The sequence below is a fragment of the Cydia strobilella genome, chromosome 16 (genome assembly GCF_947568885.1).
Source record: "Cydia strobilella chromosome 16, ilCydStro3.1, whole genome shotgun sequence".
Lineage (NCBI taxonomy): Eukaryota > Metazoa > Arthropoda > Insecta > Lepidoptera > Tortricidae > Cydia > Cydia strobilella.
The window spans coordinates 6,998,491-7,022,721 of record NC_086056.1 but is presented as its reverse complement, the minus strand read 5'-3'; the positions used below and the strand labels follow the sequence as shown (position 1 = coordinate 7,022,721).

General features: G+C 37.5%; 1 protein-coding gene across 2 annotated transcripts in view; it reads right to left on the bottom strand.

The window, feature by feature from the left end:
- Positions 1-206: 206 nt before the first annotated feature.
- Positions 207-24,231, bottom strand: part of LOC134748251 (uncharacterized) — a 138,825-nt gene continuing 114,800 nt past the window's right edge. For both annotated transcript variants that reach the window (XM_063682982.1, XM_063682983.1), the window contains 3 exons: positions 19,366-19,478; positions 2,327-2,492; positions 207-2,028 (listed from right to left, as the gene is read on the bottom strand). In XM_063682982.1, the coding sequence (XP_063539052.1) occupies positions 1,393-2,028; positions 2,327-2,492; positions 19,366-19,478 (915 nt within the window). In that variant the 3' untranslated portion in view covers positions 207-1,392. The remainder of the gene's footprint in view (positions 2,029-2,326; positions 2,493-19,365; positions 19,479-24,231) is intronic.

Sequence of the window (24,231 nt, the reverse complement as noted above, 5' to 3'; positions counted from 1 at the left end):
CTTTTTGAAAGCACATAGTTAGTGTTGCTTTATCGCTTTAAGCTAGTCAGCACCCAATTAGGTATGTGATTATAATATGCTTTCAGATACTCACCTTCTAAATTCGTAGCTGGTCTTGCGTCGTAAATGGTCTCTCATAATTTCATTTATATATTTACCTATAGAAAATATTAGGTAGAGCGAAATAACCAAATTAAATACCAAAGTTCATTAAAAATGTATTTATTTTTCATTTTATTGTGCTCCTCATATTTATAATAGGACGAATCGCCCAAAACTTTAATTACATTAGTGATGCGATCGTATTACGATTAAAAATAAACAAAGTAAAATAAATTAAATACAAAAAACAGTAAACAAAAACAACATTTTGGACAGCCAAATAAATAGGTTAATGACAATAAGGACAAGGAAAAAGGTGACATTAAAATAATGTAAATAGTTGCAGTGAGTATAAGATGTAGGTTTTATTTAATAAAGTAATTATATTTCCTATCAATGGGATGTATAATAGGTTGGTGATATTATTAATGATGTATTAAAAAGAAATCAATTAGGTATTTAAATAAGGAAGTAACTAAACATACATACATGTAAAATAATGGAAATACGAAATGTTAGCACCAGTTATAGGAAATAAGAAGAAAACTGCATATGTAGTGTATTTAGAAATAAAACGTGATTTAAACCTTTATGCAATGTCTTAATAATTTCGAAGGGGATTTTCTCCAAACATCTTTATTTAAATAGGCTGATTATTATTGACCGCTAAAATGATAGGAGAAACCCACCCCTAGTGATATGATTATAAAATTTATCTTACTATTCTTACAGTACATATTAATTCATTTACCTACAAAATATTTACAATATCTACATGTCAGCAAACCGATGTACAATTTTCATGATTAACTAAAATTTACAATTTCATTTTATAATCCATATTAAATGTGATAATTTTAGGACTAGTTCGAAATAACTTACTAGGACAAAACTTCTATCACTACTTAAAATATGGTCACATGAATTATATACAAAAACCAATTAACGCTAAGCTATTCATGAAAATAATTGTATTGAGTGGATATTCCAAAACATTACACGCCTAACTAGTTAGGACCCGAATGCTACTTTACACAATCGTACAAAATTAGACACTACGAATTTTATTCAAGTCAATAACAATTCACAGTTTAAACTAACCAGAAACAATGTATATTGAAGGCATGAGAATTGAAAAGGCCGTACTCTCTGTTGAATTTAGGCCAATAAAGTTTAACAATAAATTGCTTCGATTTCATTCCTGTTTTATGATTTTAACTGCCGTATATCACAAATAACAGTTATGGCACATGACCAAATCTTTATCACTTAGTTCGGACACTGCACAGTTCACGACATTGGTATTTCCGCAGAGAGGCGATGCCGGGAGGAGGTCCTCGTGCCGCATGTACCACAAGTGTTATTACTATATCCTGAATCGGATCCAAAGGAGGAGTCCCCGCTCGGAGGTTTAGGAGACGCCCTTGGGCCTCTCCAGCATCCTATTCCTGGTAAATCTCCGCCAGGCCAAGCGCCGCCCGCACCAACAGGTACAGGTCCTTGAGGCCTGGCGCCTACAGTCCCGACTTGAGGATATAGTCTTAGTAACGCATCTAGCAAAACGCCTTCATGGAATTCGGAGGGATCGGGTGGATGCATGTGCCTCGGCATTCTCTGCTGAGCTCGTCGTCTCTCTAAGGATTTGGGCCGCCGGTCTAGACGGTGGTGTCTGGGACGGTGCGGTAAAGACTGTGGAGCGGGTGGTTTGGAGCACGTCCGACAGGGTGCCGCTTCGCCGACGAGGCTGAGCTCGTCTTCGGCGAAGTGGTCGTCGCTGTGTAGGGAGTCGTCGGAGCGGTGAGGTAACTCCTCGTAGAGGGGGGCACCGCAGGTATCACCGCCGCAGGAGTTGCCGCCGCGCCATGTGCCTCCCGATCCGCATACGAAGACTCGGCCGGGACAGCCTGGTCTCTTTGTTTCTACCATCTGTGAAAGATAACAGAAGCAAATTAATTTCCAATATGTTGACCCGATGTTGTTTTGCCTCTTAATCAAATAGAGGAACATTTATGAATAAAATTATTTTTGTGTGTAGCAACTAGCAACTATGACGAAGCCTGCGCTGTGGATTGATATTGTATTTAGTTTGGATTATTTGTATTTTCAATAATTAAATAATAATGTACTTGTTTATAGAGAATAAAATAGGAATTAATGAAAAGGGGTTGAAAGTATTAAGTATTTCTATCAATAAAATATAGGTACTTAAAAATGTGTGCCTTACCTCCAATTGTGGCTCAAGGTCCGGTCTGTGTGGGATGGGTGGTCGTCTCGGCAAGTCTTGCAGGTCCTCGTATAACGGCGCTGGCGGCGGCGCCCGTCGCTGCGAGCCGGTCTGGTTGGGTGCCGAGGATTTTGATGGCAGGAGATTGGTGACTTTCCGCTTGTGTCTGATGGAGAAGGAAAAAACAAAGTTAATTTAAATGTTGATAGGTTGTAAAGCTAAAATGTTATATCTAAAACAACATTGTGGCAAAATATCGAAGAAGCGATATCATAACAAATGTTATGTAGCGGACAAGCATAATCAAAGTTTTTAACTGGCGATATATGCCTCACTAGATTCAAATGTTAACGAAGAAGGTTGAAACTGATATAAATTAGTTGAACAAAAACGCGTTTTGTGAAATACTTGAAAATGCTAAATTTTTAACTTGCTGGAGGCAAGCAACAAAAATACGAGTTGCATAATTTAACACATTTACTGCCCTCAACGCACATGTGCGTTCACCGTCATACAAGTTTGTTCCTAGGCCGTAGTTCCATAGTTCCGTGGCGTTGTATACAGTAACAAGAGTAGGTACAAAGATTTTTCTTCTGTTACCCTTCATTCTTTAGAGAATCTCAAACGAATATATTTTCCAGCATCCTAATCATGCATAAACTCGTGTAGGAGTTCTTTGTGAAGTCTGAATAGGACCTAGTTTACTTTCTGCCTAGCCATGTGTAACCGTTAACGCTCACATCTACAAAGAAATTCGCTTTTCTAAGAAAATAAGCATTCTCTCGCTTTTGTTGGAGCCTTTATCCTTTTGTTTACAGGCTTCAGAATAAACGGTGGTCCGATGTAATTATGCTTATTCACGCATAAGGCTTCTTAAACAAGTTTAATTGAGTATTTGTGTAACGTTCGCGCGAGCACTTCTAGCTTTTGTGGACTACGCAACTGTAATGGACTCTAAAACAATTGTTGGATCTCAAGTTCAAACAATGAGACAAAATTAGTAAACTAGTGGCACCGGACAGGTATTACTGGCGCTGCTTCCGCAATATTTGCCAATAAATATTAGTTTTTATGATACACATAACGTACTTGTATAAAAACATTACTTCGCAGAACAAAAGCCACTAAATTATAACGTTTCCAAACCTATCATTTAGCCACATTTCGTAGCGTAAAATTGATGACTATTTGCTAGAATTTATTGCCATTCCCTCTTAGTCTGACCCCGTTAGCTTTTGACATACATACCTATTATACCTAACTACTGTTATATTGTTATTAGGTAGTACTACAATTTATCTATAATATCTCACAAGTTCGCTTTTCATTTAACTTTTTACATATCAAGGTTTTAAAATTATTGATTATATAAAAGTACGGCAAAGGAATTCAGAAATCAGTCCTTCAAACAATAAAGCTTCGACTTTGTACACATTTACTGTATTCTCTCTGTGTTATGTACTTATTTTGTGCAATAAAGTGTTTACTACTACTACTACTACTACTAATGCTCTAGTAAATATCAATATTATATTAGTCATATAAAAAAATACGATAACTGAATATCTAAATGCTCAAGAAAGTTCGACAAAAGAAAGCTCAAGTCAGGCAATTGACTATGTGTGTGTACATACTTACACCTTAGACAATAAAGTCGTGTTCACATATTTTTTTGCCATTTGTCTGTATCGATATTTTTGCCTTCGACTGTACCATTAAGTTAGGTAGGTATAGATTTAGATTTATTAATTTCATATTATTATTCTTTTACATTTTCAGATTACAATTTTACAAGAATTTCATTAAGAGTCCCCGGCAACCTCGGTTCGCCGTACAAACGTAGTTACACACTGATTTTAAAACGACTAGCTAGATTGCTCTGAGAGTTTGTACTTACAATAGGATAAGGTATATAGTTAAAAAAATACAGCGAATTTAAATTTTTCATACAAAACTTGTTTTTACTCTATTTCATTTGTTTTATAAACTGGAGCTATATAAAGTAATTACAGACATAGGTAAACCTCATGTCATTGTATATGCAAAGTTTCATTACAATCCAACACGTAGTTTTAAAATGAGAACGAAACTCCGTTTGTATGGGAAGGTGAAATTTGGCCGAGCTTGCTTGCTCTTAAGAGTCTCCGTCTTAAGAGAAGTGTTAAAAATGTATATTTCAATTATTTTTATTGCAACTTAAATATGACACATAATGTTATATCTATATGACTTTGTACACCTATCGTCAGAAAGTACATTCTTTACTAAAATACGTGTCATCATATCCATCGCACTTACCTAACTATATCAGTTCCTTAATGTACATAGTTGTGATTAATAGCTTTAATTTAGTTAGATAGCGTGCCTGGCACCTCATATGATATATGGACACTTAGGTGTCCCATTTCGCAGATAACAGGTCAACGTACCTACTAAGTAAGCGTATCTTAGGCATTATACGGTGTATAATGTATAAACCAGTTTCATTCAATGAAATAAATTATCCCAAATACACAAGACAATGCATGGTAGTCAAACAACTATTGTTATTTTTTGTTTGCTTTACACAAACTGTTGATATAATAAGCTAATTGAATATTAATAAGTATGTACTAGATACGAAAACTAAAAGAGAGAGGTTTAGATTCAAAGTATACAACATACAGCCAAACGCTGCGTCCTCAATCGTGGAGATAAATTTAAAGTTAGATTCTTAACGTTAATTCATATCATTCCTAAACTAGAGCAACAAAGAAAGCTAGAAATGAATACATTGCTTCCAACGAGAACTAAATGCATTCATCATTAAACAATCTTGCCAACTTTGTGTTACTTCTTCCATCTAAAATACGAGTAGCGTATGCTATGCAATATGTCTTTGATATTATACCTTTTAGAATTATATACCACTGGTATAAGGTATACAATCGTAAAAGTATTTATTATGCACACAATAGAAGCTTCACATTATGGCTCGTTACGCCGCGCATTTCTTTCAATTTAAGTATCCAGGATTATTATAAACATATTAGTGATGGTTATTTCACAATTCATTTCTAAGGCAGATGTTTCTTTGTAAAGCAGGTAGCGAAACCTCATATTTGGTTTTATTAATACACATTTTATTGATATACGTATAATGATAGGATGGGTTATGCATTACGATGGATAATTTAATAATTTACGGATGTGATACTTCAAATTATTGGCTGTATTGTTAACTTATATATTTTTTACTAAATGCTTTATAAAAACACTTGGAAAGCAGGCAAATTTGTTTGATTCTCGCACGGTCGCCAATTTTTTTAGCAAAAAAATAAAACAAGTAATGCATGCCCTCTTGAAAGTGTTTTCTAAGAGGTCGGTAGACGCTACCGGCGCCTGTAGAGAGGCGGCTTTTTCACGCAACATATTGCATTTAGATAATAAGTTATGTTTCGTTTATTACCCCTTATTCTATGTTTATCAAGAAATACGTGCAACATGTCTCTTCTAAGCTCCATTTAGTATTGTTTTGACTTCCGGCATTTCCCTATACAACTTCTATCTATAACGCCATTTACCAGTACGTAGGCATGTCGCCGGCGTAAGTTCACATGTCTGTCTCTTACGACCATTATTCTCGCAAGTCTCGACCACCCATGACCATTCATGGAACGGATGCGGTATACAACACTCTCGTTGTATTGGTTAGTGGACATTTTTGAGGTTCGTATCGATTAATTGGTCGAGTTACGTGATTTTATGATGAGACTGACGGTAAATGAAGGAATTAAATTAAGATAACAATGTAACAACGATGGTTACATCGGTCAAATCTTACAATAAAAAAACAATGCGTGATACAGTTCTGTATTTTTTGTATGTTGTTTGGAGACATTTGAGGAATGTTAGACTATATTTTGCAAGCAAAAATAGGTTGTGCTCCCTGCGTTTTCCCTGCAAAAACCGCAAAAATGTCGGACTTTTCTTAGTTTTTGCAGTTTTATTATAAAACTATGGGTTTCTGGTCAAAACTTGCTGCATAATGTTGAAAGTACATTCAATTTTGAACAATTTAAGCCCATTTACAGCGCCGTACGTCGAATAGTTCTTGAGATATGACGCTTTAAAAAAAGGGTATCGCGTTTGTCCCTTCTGATTGATAAATGAACAAAAGGTACGAATTAAACCCTTAAATTGTTTTTAGCCAGGCTGCAAAAATTTAAGAAAAGGATCTAGCCTGTCTCATGTCTGTCATAATGTAATAACTTAAGTTTTAACAACAAGAGTGACCAAGCCATACAACACGCACTACAGCATACATAGTTCCAATACTTTATCTATTATCAAATTTTTCAAAGATAAAACGGTTCTCTTTTTACGAATTCTGAATAAAAAATGACGTTCCATTGTCAACTTCCCCATACACACAAAGGCCGACTCTTATCCATTTTGATATAATGATACGTCGTTTTAATATGAAGTTACAATGTTTGTTTATCAAAGTTGTAAGAAAGTTTTGACTTCAAATGCCACTTGTCGTTAAATCAATACTATAAATCAGTGAATGGATTTATTAAGCCCGTGAATGGGAGATAGTAAAACGTCGTGGGTATTTTTTATGAGTTATATTTAATGGCGTAGATAGTTGGTAGCTCGATTTAAAGATTTCAAAGAAATAATTAAAGCAGCTGTGACAGTTTATTGATTTTTGATGGAGGACGGTAAAGAGACTTACTCATAAAGAGATACATTTTATTTGTAATTCGTATCATAAAGAATAGTCTTCTTACGAAGTTCAATACGAGTATAATGGACGATATTAAACGTAGGGCAAATAACATTTGATCGCCTAGATCCAAGACGAAGCAATAATCGTTTATTTACCCTTTCTCCGTCAAGGAGAGACCTTTGCAATACTTACCTAGGTTGCTCTGATTTGAAGGCAATCGTAATATAGATTTATCTTAGGACATTCGGAGGTTATTCCTAAACGTAATTTAGCAATCACCTTATTTATTTCTTCAAAAATTATGTGTGATATAAAATAAATGTTGATTGGTATATCCTGAATATGAAAATTTCTTGAGAACCTGGACTAAACTCAACAAAAAACTTAATTTCCCAGCGCGATTGCAAGGTTCAGTGGCATTCGCTATTGTAAAAACTGGTGCAAAAGGCAAGGCACTTTGCTTCTGAACTTGCACACTAGATGTATACTACATAACATACATGGCTTAACAGAGTCGAATTTTTAAGGAGGAGGGAAATGGAACCAACAACTCACCATAATTTCCATCCACGTGTATAAAATTTAACTAATGTTGAATTTTGGAATACGCTTTTTAAAATGAGAAGGAGATTCCGTGGCGACGATTACGGTCACATTTGAGCTCTAAGATGAGAAGACTACCTAAATATCTCGTACAAAAACGTTCATCTAAATTAGCTATTATAATAAGTTTGAACGAAGTCTAAACAATTTGTCTAGGAACTGTGCAGTGTGCAGCACTCTTCCCAATGAAGTTGTGAAGACCATCGAAGCCAAACAAGGCGCCACGAAAGGCCAGCAAACAAGTTGGGACTTCGCGTTGATTAGTTCGAACTTTCTATGTGGAGTAACGTGCCCAATACTGCAATGCCATGGGCTAAAAGTATTATAAATGAGAAGTCAGTCTGTTAGTCTATAGTATATACATGTATATGTTGCCTGACAACAGCTAAATATTGCACTGATTTTGATGAAATATGACAGAAAACTTGACGTGACCGACGTTTTATTTTAGGAAATTACATAGACCGCAGGCGAACAAGCAGTGGGCACAATTTAAAATATATTTTCTGCTAGAAGTCTTAAATCATCCGTCTTAATAACAGGCAGATAGTCTAAAATAAATTTCAATTTGCATAGCTAGTCTAAACTACCGCTATGTCGCAACACCACCTAGGAAATCTAATACTAAAACCGCATTCTTCCAAATATTAGTCACGGAGCATACGCCAAATCGACGAAGACACCTCATTTTGTCGACAACCGCATAACGTAAGCGATCAAGTTACGAAGTCGAGCTAACCGATTCGTAAGTAATCTCTGAAGACGGGTTACCATATTGATTGGCAGGGGTCTGTATTGGTGTGGACGTTTTGGGTGTTATAATGAGTACGACTGATGACTAATGTGAGAGATAGTGGACATATTTAGCTGCGAGAAATCCGGAGGTGAGAGATTTCCGTGCATCGTTTGGGGTGGTCGGTGATGCTTTTTTTGTTCATTGAGCATTGTCTTTACCTTTTTTAATGTTTTAGTTTTCAATTAATGAATGTAACGTCTTAACATGTAGGAAAAATAATGTAATTGTGATATTTATTCTTCAAAATTTACTAATGGAGTGGTAACGCGCTTCGTATTCTTTTATAGTATAACATTTTGTCAAAACATTTAACGGAATTTAGCAAATGGATGGATTTAAACAAAAAAAGACCGTAAGTAAATTTAAAACAATATAACTGTTTGAATTTATTCGGTTGCTAGAATCTGGCATTCCTGAAAACAGAAATGAAAAGACAAAGGTGAACATTCCTAAATTATAAACTAAAACGCGTTTATCACGTCAACATCTGTGCATACCTGCTTCAAATTTCAAAACAAAAGAAACAATAAAACAATAGACTTATTCGTCAGCTAGCATAAGGCATACCAGAGATCTGGCACAGTGTAGTAATTTAATATGCCTTTGTGTTGGATCTGTCCGTTTAACGCCTCACCCGGTTTTCGAATTCTGACACCTTCCGTTATCGTGGAGGTATTACGTGTGAAGGCGGTTTAGGGGTGGATTACGGAGGCTTCGATATTGCTATAAAGGTTTGATTTTCGCTCGACAGGTGACCTAAGCTTATGCGGGTTAGTTTCTAAGCTTTAAAGTACTGACCACGCTAGAGTTTAAATTATTATGACGTGGTTTTACTGTGCGTGTGCTCGATACTTTAGTCCTGCTATGTTAGAACTGAATTTCGATCGAATTAGAAGGTCTACATTTTAAGTATCTGACAACGGAAGGAAACTAATAACTACTCGACTTTTGCGTTTTCCTCATTTTTAATTCGATACCTACATGTGAAAATGATTCTAAATAAAAAAGGGAAAACATCGGTAACCATGTTTTTTTTGCGTGCAACCGGATAAATTATTGCTTCAGTGTCAAATGACTACTTAGTGCCAGTTGCACCAAACCGCTTGTCACCGTTAAAACGTTCGTTAAATTTTATTGTATGGGAAGTTTCATAGTTTACTACTGAGTGACGTTGATCAGTCTGTCAAATGTGGTTGGTGCAACTGGCCCTTAGTCATTTCAAACAAAATATCAATTTAATCAAACTCGTACACACGTAGTAAATACATCCAAGAACACGCTAGAACCAGGCGCCACCCGAGGCGCGTCCACTCGACCGTGTTGTATTAGTGGATGCTGTACTAATTAGACCACCATCCTCGATGGGAACACTGCGACGCTTTTTGGAGATTAGAAAGAGCGGTGTACCGTGGAAATCAGGTATTAGTTAGTGATAAGTGCTAGATTATTTTTATTATGGCACAATGTTTATTATTAAAGGCGTAAAATGGTTATACTTTTAATAGACTTATATTTGCCGCTATTTTTACATGAAACAAAAACACATAAATATTCGTCGAAAATAATGGGAAAAAAATACATTTTATCAACGCTTATATTTTTTTACAGTATAGTAAAAATATAAATTCATTTTACGAGGCAAACTTTACTTTATCTCCTTCCACTTCGTTCTATCTCTCTCATTAAATAACTTTAGGTATCCTACCTACTATAAAGTATCCTATTAAATGTATATACACCTATTTAAAGAAAAGTCATTTTGTACGTGATAATACTGATAATACCTAAGAGAAAATCCTTTCAAGAGATAACGCTAAACTTTAAACCCAGTAAAAAGTGCATTTTGTAAAATGAAAGAAAAGTAACATTTTAAAAGCTATCAAATAGTTCATTTCTTTATCCGGCTTGAAAGTTTTAAACTCAGAATTGGCATATCGAAGTTTCCATAAAAGTTACTCGCTTCGGTATTAAAAGGAAAAACTGAAGATTGCTTTTCAAATTTTTCATATAAATATTTAAATTGTTATACCTGTTTCAATACATTGTTTATTGAGGATTGAGGAGAGTGCTTAAGTTTTATGAGTTTTCTTATAAGCTATTACTGTCGATGAGATTTCCTGTATTATTTTAATGTTTTCACAACAGAAAAAAATCAGTACAAATATGTACATAAAACAGCTGTAGGTATGAAGGCATGGCACGCATATTTTAATACAATGACGTAATCATTTTGCACCTGCAGTAGGTACAGTCAAGTGTATAAAATATGGGTGCACTCATCATACTCAAAAATATGTGCCATAGCTCTTATGTCGGTGAATTAAGAACTATGGGACATATTTTTGAGTAAGTTGTATGCACCCATGTTTTTACACTTGACTGTACCAATATTTCGGAATATTTATGTATTTTATAATTACCTATAAACAACTTACATATACTCGTACCAATAAATATGTCTACAAGTTAAATGTTGTGTAATGAATAACACATTACATTATATTATTGCATTAGTTTACATGTTGTAGTCTCCGGTTGGGTTGTTTAATTAAAAAACGTACCCGCATAATACTTCACATACGCGGATATTAAGTAAGTACCTATATTAGTTGTTGTCACACGCGACATATAATTTGTATAATAACGGCATAATTACAATGGCGACGTAATTACAGCCTGACTATAATTAGCTCTTTCTGTAATTATAGTTTAATTGAACCTTATCATGTTCTGAAGATTAGTCTTTACTACTTTTGGTAAAAACTTATCTACAAATTAGCCATGAAACAAACTGTTATTGTGTTCAAGTAGTTCAGACCCCACCCATAGTATCCAGTTACTTATTGTATTTATGAACCTAACGACATTACTAACAGCGAACTATAATTTATAGGCTAAATAAATACCAAAGGTATCTTGTCTCGGTTAATTTAACGTTTGCTCAACATCGGCATATTGGCATTTGACAATAACTTTATTACGACCAGGTTCCATGGTAGGTACACACCTTCCTTACCAATCATGGAGCCACAACACCGAACCATGAACCACACGATTGAGATATTATGCAAATATGTGATTGTATGCAGATTGCCAATAATAAGTCCGGTCTGAAAATCAACGGTTCAATCCATTCGCCTTAATGAGAACGAGACAATGGGCTTAATAAAGACGTTAAGCCATAAATAGAATGCTGATCTGATAGTATTTGGTATGGCGAAAGCGTAAATGGTGGGTAGGTTGCGCAAGAGGAGGTCAGGTAAGGATAAGACATTTAGTATGAAATATGAGTAGCCAATGGGCTGTAATCGTTAGGACCCTATAAGAATCTCTTGAGAAACTTGTTCCTATACCTATAATCTACGATTTGATTAGCACTGGCAGGTGACAAAAGGTTTTATAATTGCTAATTAAATCCATATTTTGATCTAAAAATGCGCTAAGATTTTTCAAAAACTCCGTTGACTGAACCTACTGTACCTTACTGTGAATTGGCTCCTACTACGAATTACTTATAACTTTAACTTTACTTGATTAGTTACTAAGCAATTATTTAAAAGAAAAACTTTGCTTGTACATATTACCTACATATTTTTTAGGGACGCTGAAAAAAAAAACTTTTTTCTACTCCATTTATTTCATTGTTTCGTAGAAGCGCCATCACAACTCGTTTGTCTATGCACTTGTTATGCGTCTTTTCATTATTCACTCTATTGTTCTGCGGAATTAGATTCCGCGGCAGATACGCGTTTTTGTCAGCCATATTAGATTCGAACACGGCGTTTCTTTGGCTTGTAAAATGAATTGTTTGAGTGCTTTGCTTATTATGCGTAGTAACTGAAATGCTAGCAATTTAATATATGTGATAGCAATTTAATAAAGGTACATATGTTCACACGAACGGAACAAAACGGCGGGTTTTAAAATTTATATTTATAGACAACTCTATATAGAGGACGAACGAGTAAGCTTCAAAAGAAAAAAAAAAGAAAATCTTACTTTAGCAAAATATTTTCGCTTCTACGAGAATGTAGGTAGGGCCTAGGAAGTATGTACGTTAGTAAATAAGTAGCACTTCGAAAATATTTCAAGATATTGATCTAGCCATGGAGCTATTCGATGCAAATAATTTGAAACTAATTGCTTCCACTGAAATTCAATCGAAATTTTCCATCAACTAATACAATGGCGGGAAACGCAAGAAATCTATGTTATTTATTACACAATAGGTTGCGGACAACATTCCGTGTTCCTTATATAGGTTTCCTATAGAAAATTACTTCAATGCTCCTCTAGGACTTTGATTGAAATATAGTCTAGTAAATAAAACACTAACGGGATATGCTTGTCATGTCCATCGGTTTCTAGTAAGTATAGATGTGACTGGTTAGCAATAAGAAGATAGGTTTATTTCCAAGATCTTTGAAATACGTCCAAGGACGCAAGGAGTGTAGTGATAGACGGAACTGGTATGCAATATACCTCAAATTCAAACACGTTTAACTAATTATCTACATACACCATTTGTGTATTCGTTATCAAAATAAATATAATCTAGAAAAGCATGTTTTCCTATTTATGAAAAATAAAATTCAAGAGAGGTAATATAGTCTTTGCAGTATTGTTTCAAAATATGATTATGCGTCTTTCAGACCATAACATGTATAAAAATATGTTTAAACTTAACCCACATTTTTAAAATTCTACCTTCGTCCGCGATTTTTATGACTGTACTTTAGAAATGCTGGAAACCCGTCTGAAATTTTGTCCAAATATTAGGAAGGACCGCTTTAACTAAAACATTATTTCGAGTGTAATAATTTACAAGAATTTAAAAATAAAATGTTATATCTACTTACATTAAACAAGAGTATAAAAACTATGCAAAAGGGCATACGGAAATATAAATAGGTACTTTAATACTTGTATATTGTATATCTGTAAGGATATAATTGTATAACTTGAAGTGTTATAAAATATACAAAACGAGAAGTTAAAATTCCTTCTTTTCACTTTTCACTACAATCGATATAGTTCAATTGAATCGTTTAGCCCCGCGCTAACCGAATTCTCAACTTTAGCGCAATGCAAGCAATTTTCAAGTGGTTCCGCTGTTCCAAAACTGCTGGAGCCTTTTGCCTTTCTTACCTGCTTGTAAAGTACAGACACTCAGCCTAAAACAAAGCGAGCGCTGGTAAATACCCCATTGTTTTGGACCCCCGGTGGAACTCGAGGGCACCTCAACGAGTTTATGCGGGATTTTTTTTCTGAATTCCCCTTTTTTTGAGGGTCGTTTACACTTCCTGAGTCTCGAGTTAAAAGCTGAATGGGATTTGCAAAATAGTCATAAAAGTTGTTTGAGGATTCGGTGTCGGAGGGGCTGCGATTGTTTTGAATTTTGTGTTACTGTTTTTGTTGGGGTAATGCTTAATGTAGATTTAATTAAGATGCTAGAAAGAGGTTTCTTGTGTCTAAGAGTGTGAAGAAACATTTGTGATTTCTTCATAAATAAGTTTCACGATTTAACTTTTTGTTGTAACAAATAAACTATTTTGCTTCCTCTTTTTTTGACCAAGCTTTAACACAATGTAGTCAGGATTAATTAATAAAATTATATGCTGGATACGATTAATTATTTTAAGTAGGTACATTATTTTCAATATGGTCCGCTTATTGGTTGTGAAATAAGAGGAACGGACTGCCGTTGCCTTAGACTCAGCCGCAAGCTGGCACTCAAAACAGCACAGTGTGGTACTGTGGTATGTCATTTGCGCCGAGCACCGGTTTATAGACCAAAGACCAAGGGGATCGGCGACAAAGGGAGTCCGAGTTCAAAGAGTACCCACCACAGCTTATAGTGCCGATTATGTGAACTTAAAAATCGACGTAGACATAGTGTGTAGACATAAAATAGCTAATATCAATATAAGTTAAAAAAAAATACAATCATTTTTAGAATTTTGGATTTCAAACTAAATACTCGTCATCTATTTTTTTTTATAAGTGAAGTTAATGTAGAAAATAAGAATATTTTTTGTGATCTCAGGAGGACTTGTACTGAAATTATTTGGGAGAACTTGCTAGATTTAACTCAAACCCGAGCACAATTGATAACAATTGAAAAATATCTAACACCCTCTCTCACCCAGCGTTGGGTCAAAACGGCTTATAATAAAAATGTTTAGGGGTGACAACCAGGGTAGAAACCTACACATGATAAGGCGTCAAAAAATAACAATATTATTAATAGCTTGACGGTATTTGTAAAATACTGACAGCTGTCAATATTATATAATAGTGGATAAGTTTGCTGAGCATTTTGCACAAAAGTTTATCGCAGCAAAGCATTCAAAGATTTAATCCGTTAATCTGCAGTTTTATTATTTTTTTACTCTTAATAGCAACCATTTTTTTAAGCTTTAATATGTAGTGGAGACTCGAAAACGATTGTAGCTACATATTTTAAACCCAATATTTAAAGAATGGACATATGTACTGTACATATTAATTACAAGTTCACATACACAAAAGAACTGAATATTCATCATACATATTTACAGTAGCTTTAGCGAAGTGAGACTAGAGCGTGCGCGGGAGTGGCCACGCCGCGCGCTGATTGGTCGGCCATTTTTGAATTGGCCAATCAGAGACAAGAAGCAGCGTGTAGTATAATTTTGGCATAATTAGTCACGCACCGAGTAATGAGGAGTTTGGTGAAGAATAGTTTTTTCTTTGTCTGTTTTATCGCTATGCTTTGTAGGTAATTTGCAAGAAGGGTTTACTTTACATGAATAATTAATAAGGTAGGTATGCTAGATACCGTCCAGTGCCAGTTTCCGTCCATGCACTTGACGGAGTTGTCACAAAGAATTGCGTATAATTTGAATATAAACCTACATACCTTACCTCACAATTTTGGACTTATTGCAATCCTTAATATCTAAACAATAGATCTATCTACATAAAAATGATATTTCGTTAGTAGCGAATAAAAAAATAAAAATATAGTTGCAGCTTCGCATCCGTGCCTTTCAGAGGTCATAAAACCAAGAAAAAAAAGTTTAGACGGGAAATGTTCATGGTAAGTTAACTGTTCTAGCTATGAAATAAAACTATGAAAACGGATTATATTATAAATTCAATATACGCGATATAATCCGTTTTCATAGTTTTATTTCATGAGTAACTATCGCGGTAACCGAAGACAATATTGTGTTCTAGCTATTTCAAGTAATATTTTTAGCACGTATGTATACTTAGAATTATAATGAAACCAAATATTATCAGTTTTAAGAAGTTTTTTTAAAGAAATCTTAGACAAATTGACGAGATTGATTGTCGTTTTCTGGACGAGAACTAACATACCAATTTTATGAAGTATTATTTTTCGTCCAGGAGCGGACGGAAACCCAAATAGCTAGGCGAATATTTAGTATGGTGATTTTATTTAAATATATCTACTAAATACATTATTTTTTTCTCTCAATACGATTTGTATCGCCTATTAAAGCAGGCATTTAGTTTACGTCCACTCCTCCTTTGTCAACGGTGTGATTTCTATTAAGGATTGTTGAATTTGGTATGAAAATAGCTTGAGTCCCAAGGAAGGACATAGGTTATGTTTATCACGAAAATAATCATTATACGCGGTCGAAGTCGCGGGCAAAAACTATAAAACGAACTAAAAACGATTTTTATATAATATAAGAAGTAAAAATGAAATATATAATCGATATTTAACTCAATAATGCAGCGATGGACGAAAACTAGCTCATACGTGGACGAAAACTAGCTCATAGGTGGACGGAAAGTAAAATAACACTATTTTTGGAAATTATATTTTTTATAAAATAAACAGTAAATATTATTTAAGGTCAAGTAATATTAACCTAAAATGGACAATATGAGTAATACAAACAAATAATAACACATTTAAGTAAGATTAATTTAAGATTTTTATTTTGCATTTCAAAGTTGGCATCTCCTATAAGTGGACGAAATATGATACACCTACCACATTTTCAGCCCAACCTACTTATATATATACATATAAACTCTTTACTGCGACATATTGTTTTAATAACGTTAATTGAACAACTTGTCGTATAAATACATCAACAGTGAATTAGCATTTAATAAATATTTAAATTTAGAACGACAGCAAATTACTCTATTAAATTATCAACAAATTAAAATATGTAAAATACTTAAATGGAAACGTTCAGGTACTGTTTGTGTAAATAATATTAATGGTGTATATTTGAACAATAGTCGTTGAATTAACACTTTCTTGGAAAGAGAAAGACTGCAAATGTACATATATTTTGTAAGTTAAAATTCGACTTGGAGTTTTATGAATGACACATGTCAATACTCATCGAATTGGGCTAATGCCGAAAGCTCTATAAATTAAAGCGTAATTTCATAATTATGTTACTTTAAGTCCCAAGTAATATTTCTCTTTACCAAACAATTGTTAAACTTCCTCCTTAAGTTTTACGCCAGTTTTTTTATCGGGAGACACATTTTCTGAACGAAACCGTACGAGTGTGCGACCTTTTTCCGCCTCACAAAAATAGTCACTTCTAACCCTTGAAAGTTGGAATATATCACAAAGAACCTATAAATAGAGCAGTGAAAGTATTGACAGTGGGATGATTTATGAACAATAAACACATCCGTATGCCACCGTATTGTTCTAAAATAGACGTAACTGCTTCCTGGGTAATGAGGGCGCTAAACGATCTCTGTTGATTTTATGAGGCTGCGGTTGTGACATCGGTGATGTATGGTTCGTGGTTTATATTATTATCCCTAATTAGAAATATCATATTTAGACTGTAGACTATGGAAAAGTATAATATGAATGGATGGAGCCACTTCTCGATGTTGTTTGTTTCACATATATTTACCTTACCTAGTCAATTTAGGGAACAACTTGAGATGCAGATGTAAGACAGTTATCAGAAATAGTCTTGGAACATTATTTAATGTTGCAAGACTTGTGTCGCACAAATAGGTTCTTTTAATATCAACCACGTCCACTGTTGTTCAAAGTGAAATTGCCAAAGGACAAGAACATATTATATGAGTATAAATCATATACCTCCAGGAATGGAGTACACCTTCTTCGTATAATTTTCTATTTAATCACAGCTTTAAAATAAATATGCGAAAATCAGACTGTACGAGTAAATATTAATCAAACAAATAGTTAAAAAAAAACATCAATCCTATTCAAAATAGGTTTACACCATTGGTTAGGATAACATTGGTGGCATAAACTTGAATGGACATTGGATATTGACGTATTAGAAGTAAAAGATCTGGCCAATTTTATGTACAGCATGCCAGTTTTATAGGCACTACGGCCGAAGGCCAAATGACACATCACTGAATGATCTCTTGTGGTTTGCGGCGGCCACACGCGCGATTCGTAAATCTTTTATACCTAGGTAATACTAGTGTAGAGACTGGTTATAACTTTAACTGATTTTAAGTATTTTATTCAATTTCAAAATGTATTTCAACAGACATTTTCGACTTGCCATTTCACAAAACTAACCAACCGCATAATCAATGGAATTATTAAGTTCTAAACTAAAGCGCATATATATGATACATTATATGTAAATGCACCAGCTACTTACATAAACTTAAGGGTATCCAGTTTAAATTAGGCGTCAAACTATCCGTGATGTGACGACACGAATATTGTGACTCGTCTAATTACAGAATTACACTACCTAGGTATATGGTGGAAATCAAGCGAGGAAGCGGAATTACGCTATTAAAACCACAATAATTCGAAACAAAATACAGTGATAATGTTAAGTAAATTAGTAGCGACATTGAGTGCCATTAATCCAGTTGCGCAAAGAAACAGCATTTTAGATTTTGAAATTTTTATCCTTTTTCAACTCAGAATCACGAGCTTCTTCGACCATAATACGAGAAAAAAAGTGTCCCTAAAATTTCATACATTTTTTTTGTCCGTTTTGTTACGGTCATAGAAGGTTGTACAGAAAACCGTAACCAAACGGACTAACAATTTTGGGGACACTTTTTTCTCAGTAAAAATGGAAAAAGCTCGTGATTCTCAGTAGAAATATTATCAAAATTTCCAATTTAAACACAAAATTATTTGGTACAACTTTAAATAGAAATGCCCAATTGCAAACATACAAAGATCTTACGTTTTTGCTTGCGTGTATTTATTTCAATTGCGCATAACAAAACATTAATCCAGTGCAGACATAAATAATAATAAATACTTACCAAAGTTGGAAAACTAAAAAAGTTATCTTTAAAGCGTGTCAAGACGTCTTGTGTTACTCGCTACCTCTTTACCCAAGAGCCGGTGTCACATTTCAACTCTGGATTAAATCTCGAATAGGTGACAGGCACTCTAATCAACTTTCTCGAGCCATTGCCTCTCCGTACGTATGTGACGACGGTTTAACGCCGATTAAACTGTCACGGGCATTGTCGACGGGTTCCTTTAGCGTTAGTTAACTGATGATTGTAATTCGTCTTTAATTTTAGGCACTATCGAGTTATTATGATGAATAAGATGATTTTGAATGTTTAATTTGTTCATGTTTAAATGTAACAATTTCAATGTTTTGAAATTTATATTATGTTGATTTGTTATTATACACAAATAATGTGTGTATAATAATGTGCGCCCCACCCCACTACATAAACCAATTAAGTTGGACTAGGTTGATTTGTGTATGTCCCATAATACCTACCTCTATACCCAAGAGCCATGAAAACTTGTATGGGAACTCCAAACAAAGTGACCCGTTTCGTTGCTCTTAGAAGAGCCAACTCTGTGGCTATCAGTACCGCTGAATTTTTAGCATCAGTTATACGACCCGAAAGATGTGGTAATGGTACAAGTAACTGATAAAGATGACTTACTTCCAAACTAGGATAGCACCAACAAAGATGCCAAGGACCAGCACGATGGAGCAGAGTGCGATGACGGCGGAGGTCTGCAGTGACGGCCCGGTGTGGTTGTACGCGTCTATCTTCTGAAATACAAGCATTTTTTCTATCAGATATTGAACTACGTATATTTTCTATAAAGGGTGAACCACATTGGATTCGTATGCGTAGACAGCCGTAAGGGACGTCACACCGCTTGCGTGGCATATGCGTTCGGTCGGTGCAACTTTTCTTATAAAGCATTTTGTAATGTTCGAACATTACAAAATGCACTTGCTCGTGAAAGTCTAGGTATGCCTGCCCACACATTGAGCATAATCAATATAACTAGAGTAAGTTGTTATTTTATAGATGTTCGTTTTTAACAAATGTATTGTTATTCCACTACAAAGAACACTTCACTTTGATTTTATAAATTACAAAAATAGCCTTGTTGCCAAATTTACCAAAGTTGCTGCTTTTCTATCATAAATTTTATCTAGCATAAATATTACAATGCACATTTACTTTATTGTGATTGTAAGAACCGTAAGCAATAAAATACAAAATAAACAAATTCAGCTAGTACTTGGACAATGGCCAATGTTTTGATAAATAATGTAATTGCTAATTTGTCTTGAAGTAAAAAAAAAACATGGTTTCATGCCAAATCTAGTCGCCGATGTTTTATTATTTGAGTCATTAGTCTAATTTGATATAATCCATTAAGTAGCTTTTACGGTAACTAGTTTTTTGCGCGGTGCGCGGGGCCCGAGGGCCCCGCGGTCATCGTGTTGTTGTTGTTGTTGTTGTTGGTGTTGTTTTGTTGTTGGTCTTGTTGTTTTTGGTGCTGTTGTTTTGGTGCTGTAGTTGTTGTTTTGGTGCTGTAGTTGTTGTTATTGGTGCTGTAGTTGTTGAGGTGTTGTTGTTGGTGCTGTTGTTGATGTGTTGTTGTTGTTGGTGCTGTTGTTGATGTGTAGTTGTTGTTGTTGTTGCTGTTGTTGGGGGCAGTAGTTTTGTTTTCCAATGGAAAAAGTAATAAAGTTGTACTTTTGGTAGAAAGAAAAGTTCCGCATGCGAGCACTTCATACCCGCAGCTCGGCCTTCGGCCTCGCGAGCTTAGGAAATCGTAAGGGACGCTTCGGGCCTTCGGCCCTACGCGGAGCTCGGCCTTCGGCCTTCGCTGGGTTTCGAAGCTCAGCGTCGGGCCTTCGGCCCGCCGGCTTCGCTTATTAAGACACTTGGGGAGGGTTGGTTCTGCTTTGGCCGGTAAGCGGGAAGTTGGAGCTTAAACACGACCCAATAGTAAAAATGTCTTGACAAGCTCACGTCGGGCCTACGGCCTTCGGCCTTCGGCCCGCCGTTTCGCTCGTCTAAGACATTTTCACTATTGGGTCGTGTTTAAGCTCCAACTTCCCCCTCTCGTGTGACGCTTCGGGCCTTCGGCCCTACGCGGAGCTCGGCCTTCGGCCTTCGCTAGTCTCGACGCTTCGCCGTCGGGCCTTCGGCCCGCCGGCTTCGCTTATCAAGACACTTGGGGAGGGTTGGTTCTGCTTTGGGCGGTAAGCGGGAAGTTGGAGCTTAAACACGACCCAATAGTGAAAATGTCTTGACAAGCTCACGTCGGGCCTACGGCCTTCGGCCCGCCGTTTCGCTCGTCTAAGACATTTTCACTATTGGGTCGTGTTTAAGCTCCAACTTCCCCCTCTCGTGTGACGCTTCGGGCCTTCGGCCCTACGCGGAGCTCGGCCTTCGGCCTTCGCAAACCTTGACGCTTTGCCGTCGGGCCTTCGGCCCGCCGGCTTCGCTTATCAAGACAGTTGACTTGGTAGAACGCTTGGGAGCACTGCATTCACGCAGCTCGGCCTTCGGCCTCGCTTTAAATTACTTGGGGTTGGCACGCTTGGGAGTCGGGGTGAAGGCTCCGGGCCTTCGGCCCTCCGCCGGGGTCGGCCTTCGGCCTCCCGGCCCGAAGCTCGCCCTTCGGGCTCGCTTAACACACTTTTTGTATAGGATTTTGCTTTGTTCGTCCTTAACGCAGCTCGGCCTTCGGCCTCGCCCAAAATTACTGGGGGTTGGGGGTGCCTGGCCATTCGGGGTGAAGCTCCGGGCCTGACGGCCCGTCGCGGGGTCGGCCTTCGGCCTCCCGGCCTGAAGCTCGCCCTTCGGGCTCGCTTAACCTACTCGAAATTTTGATTTTGCCCCTGTCCGCCGCCATTTTGGATTTTTCCAAAAATTTTTTTCGACATACTAATCTCGGGCCCCGAGGCTCGCCGCATGCCAAATCTCAGCGCGCTCGGACCAACTTGAAAAAAAAAAAAAAAAAAAGTCGGCCATTTTGAAAATTTTTAAATGCAGTCGTACTTCTCTCGGGGCCCTCTATGACATTTGGTCGAGCACCCCCCACCTATCTAGTACCGTTTAAAAGTTCCCATACAAAAAAAAAGTGGCCATTATTTCCGCCATTTTGAATTTTTTCAAAAAAAAATTTTTCCATACCAATCTAGGGGACCCCGAGATTCCGTGACCGAAATTTCAGCGCGCTAGGACCATTTTGAAAATTGGCCGCCATTTTGAATCCGCCATTTTGAAAAAAAAATGGCGGCTTCAGAAACTGCCCAGGGTCCTCTATGACATTTGGTCGAGCACCCCCCCACTATGTCTTACCGTTTAGCCGGGCCGTCCAACATTTTTGTCGTCTTCCACTTGTCCAAAAAATCCATATTTTTCTGGACCTACAAATTCCGCCCTCTATACAAAACAATTTTTGGTTTTCTCTTAACCCTTGTAGTTTCCAAATAAAAGGCGTATATTAGAAATGAGTCGTAATGTAGCTATATATATTATTAACTAGTTTTTTGCGCGGTGCGCGGGGCCCGAGGGCCCCGCGGTCATCGTGTTGTTGTTGTTGTTGTTGTTGTTTTGTTGTTTGTGCTGTTGTTTGTGTTGTTGTTATTGGTGCTGTTGTTGTTGGTACTGTAGTTGTTGTTATTGGTGCAGTTGTTTGTGCTGTTGTTGATGTGTTGTTGTTGTTGTTGGTGCTGTTGTTGATGTGTAGTTGTTGTTGTTGTTGCTGTTGTTGGTGCAGTAGTTTTGTTTTCCAATGGAAAAAGTAATAAAGTTGTACTTTTGGTAGAAAGAAAAGATCCGCATGCGAACACTTCATACCCGCAGCTCGGCCTTCGGCCTCGCGTGCTTGGGAAATCGTAAGGGACGCTTCGGGCCTTCGGCCCTACGCGGAGCTCGGCCTCCGGCCTTCGCTGGGTTTCGAAGCTCAGCGTCGGGCCTTCGGCCCGCCGCTTCGCTTATTAAAACACTTGGAGGGTTGGTTCTGCTTTGGGCGGTAAGCGGGAAGTTGGAGCTTAAACACGACCCAATAGTAAAAATGTCTTGACAAGCTCACGTCGGGCCTACGGCCTTCGGCCTTCGGCCCGCCGTTTCGCTCGTCTAAGACATTTTCACTATTGGGTCGTGTTTAAGCTCCAACTTCCCCCTCTCGTGTGACGCTTCGGGCCTTCGGCCCTACGCGGAGCTCGGCCTTCGGCCTTCGCAAGCCTTGACGCTCCGCCGTCGGGCCTTCGGCCCGCCGGCTTCGCTTATTAAGACACTTGGGGAGGGTTGGTTCTGCTTTGGCCGGTAAGCGGGAAGTTGGAGCTTAAACACGACCCAATAGTAAAAATGTCTTGACAAGCTCACGTCGGGCCTACGGCCTTCGGCCTTCGGCCCGCCGTTTCGCTCGTCTAAGACATTTTCACTATTGGGTCGTGTTTAAGCTCCAACTTCCCCCTCTCGTGTGACGCTTCGGGCCTTCGGCCCTACGCGGAGCTCGGCCTTCGGCCTTCGCGAGCCTTGACGCTTTGCCGTCGGGCCTTCGGCCCGCCGGCTTCGCTTATCGAGACAGTTGACTTGGTAAAACGCTTGGGAGCACTGCATTCACGCAGCTCGGCCTTCGGCCTCGCTTTGAATTACTTGGGATTGGCACGCTTGGAAGTCGGGGTGAAGGCTCCGGGCCTTCGGCCCTCCGCCGGGGTCGGCCTTCGGCCTCCCGGCCTGAAGCTCGCCCTTCGGGCTCGCTTAACACACTTTTTGTATAGGATTTTGCTTTGTTCGTCCTTAACGCAGCTCGGCCTTCGGCCTCGCCCAAAATTACTGGGGGTTGGGGGTGCCTGGCCATTCGGGGTGAAGCTCCGGGCCTGACGGCCCGTCGCGGGGTCGGCCTTCGGCCTCCCGGCCTGAAGCTCGCCCTTCGGGCTCGCTTAACCTACTCGAAATTTTGATTTTGCCCCTGTCCGCCGCCATTTTGGATTTTTCCAAAAATTTTTTTCGACATACTAATCTCGGGCCCCGAGGCTCGCCGCATGCCAAATCTCAGCGCGCTCGGACCAACTTGAAAAAAAAAAAAAAAAAAAGTCGGCCATTTTGAAAATTTTTAAATGCAGTCGTACTTCTCTCGGGGCCCTCTATGACATTTGGTCGAGCACCCCCCACCTATCTACCACCGTTTAAAAGTTACCATACAAAAAAAAAGTGGCCATTTTTTCCGCCATTTTGAATTTTTTCCAAATTTTTTTTTTCCATACCAATCTAGGGGACCCCGAGATTCCGTGACCGAAATTTCAGCGCGCTAGGACCATTTTGAAAATTGGCCGCCATTTTGAATCCGCCATTTTGAAAAAAAAATGGCGGCTTCAGAAACTGCCCAGGGTCCTCTATGACATTTGGTCGAGCACCCCCCCACTAAGTCTTACCGTTTAGCCGGGCCGTCCAACATTTTTGTCGTCTTCCACTTGTCCAAAAAATCCATATTTTTCTGGACCTACATTTTTTGAGCCCTATACAATACTTTTTTTTTTTTCGGTG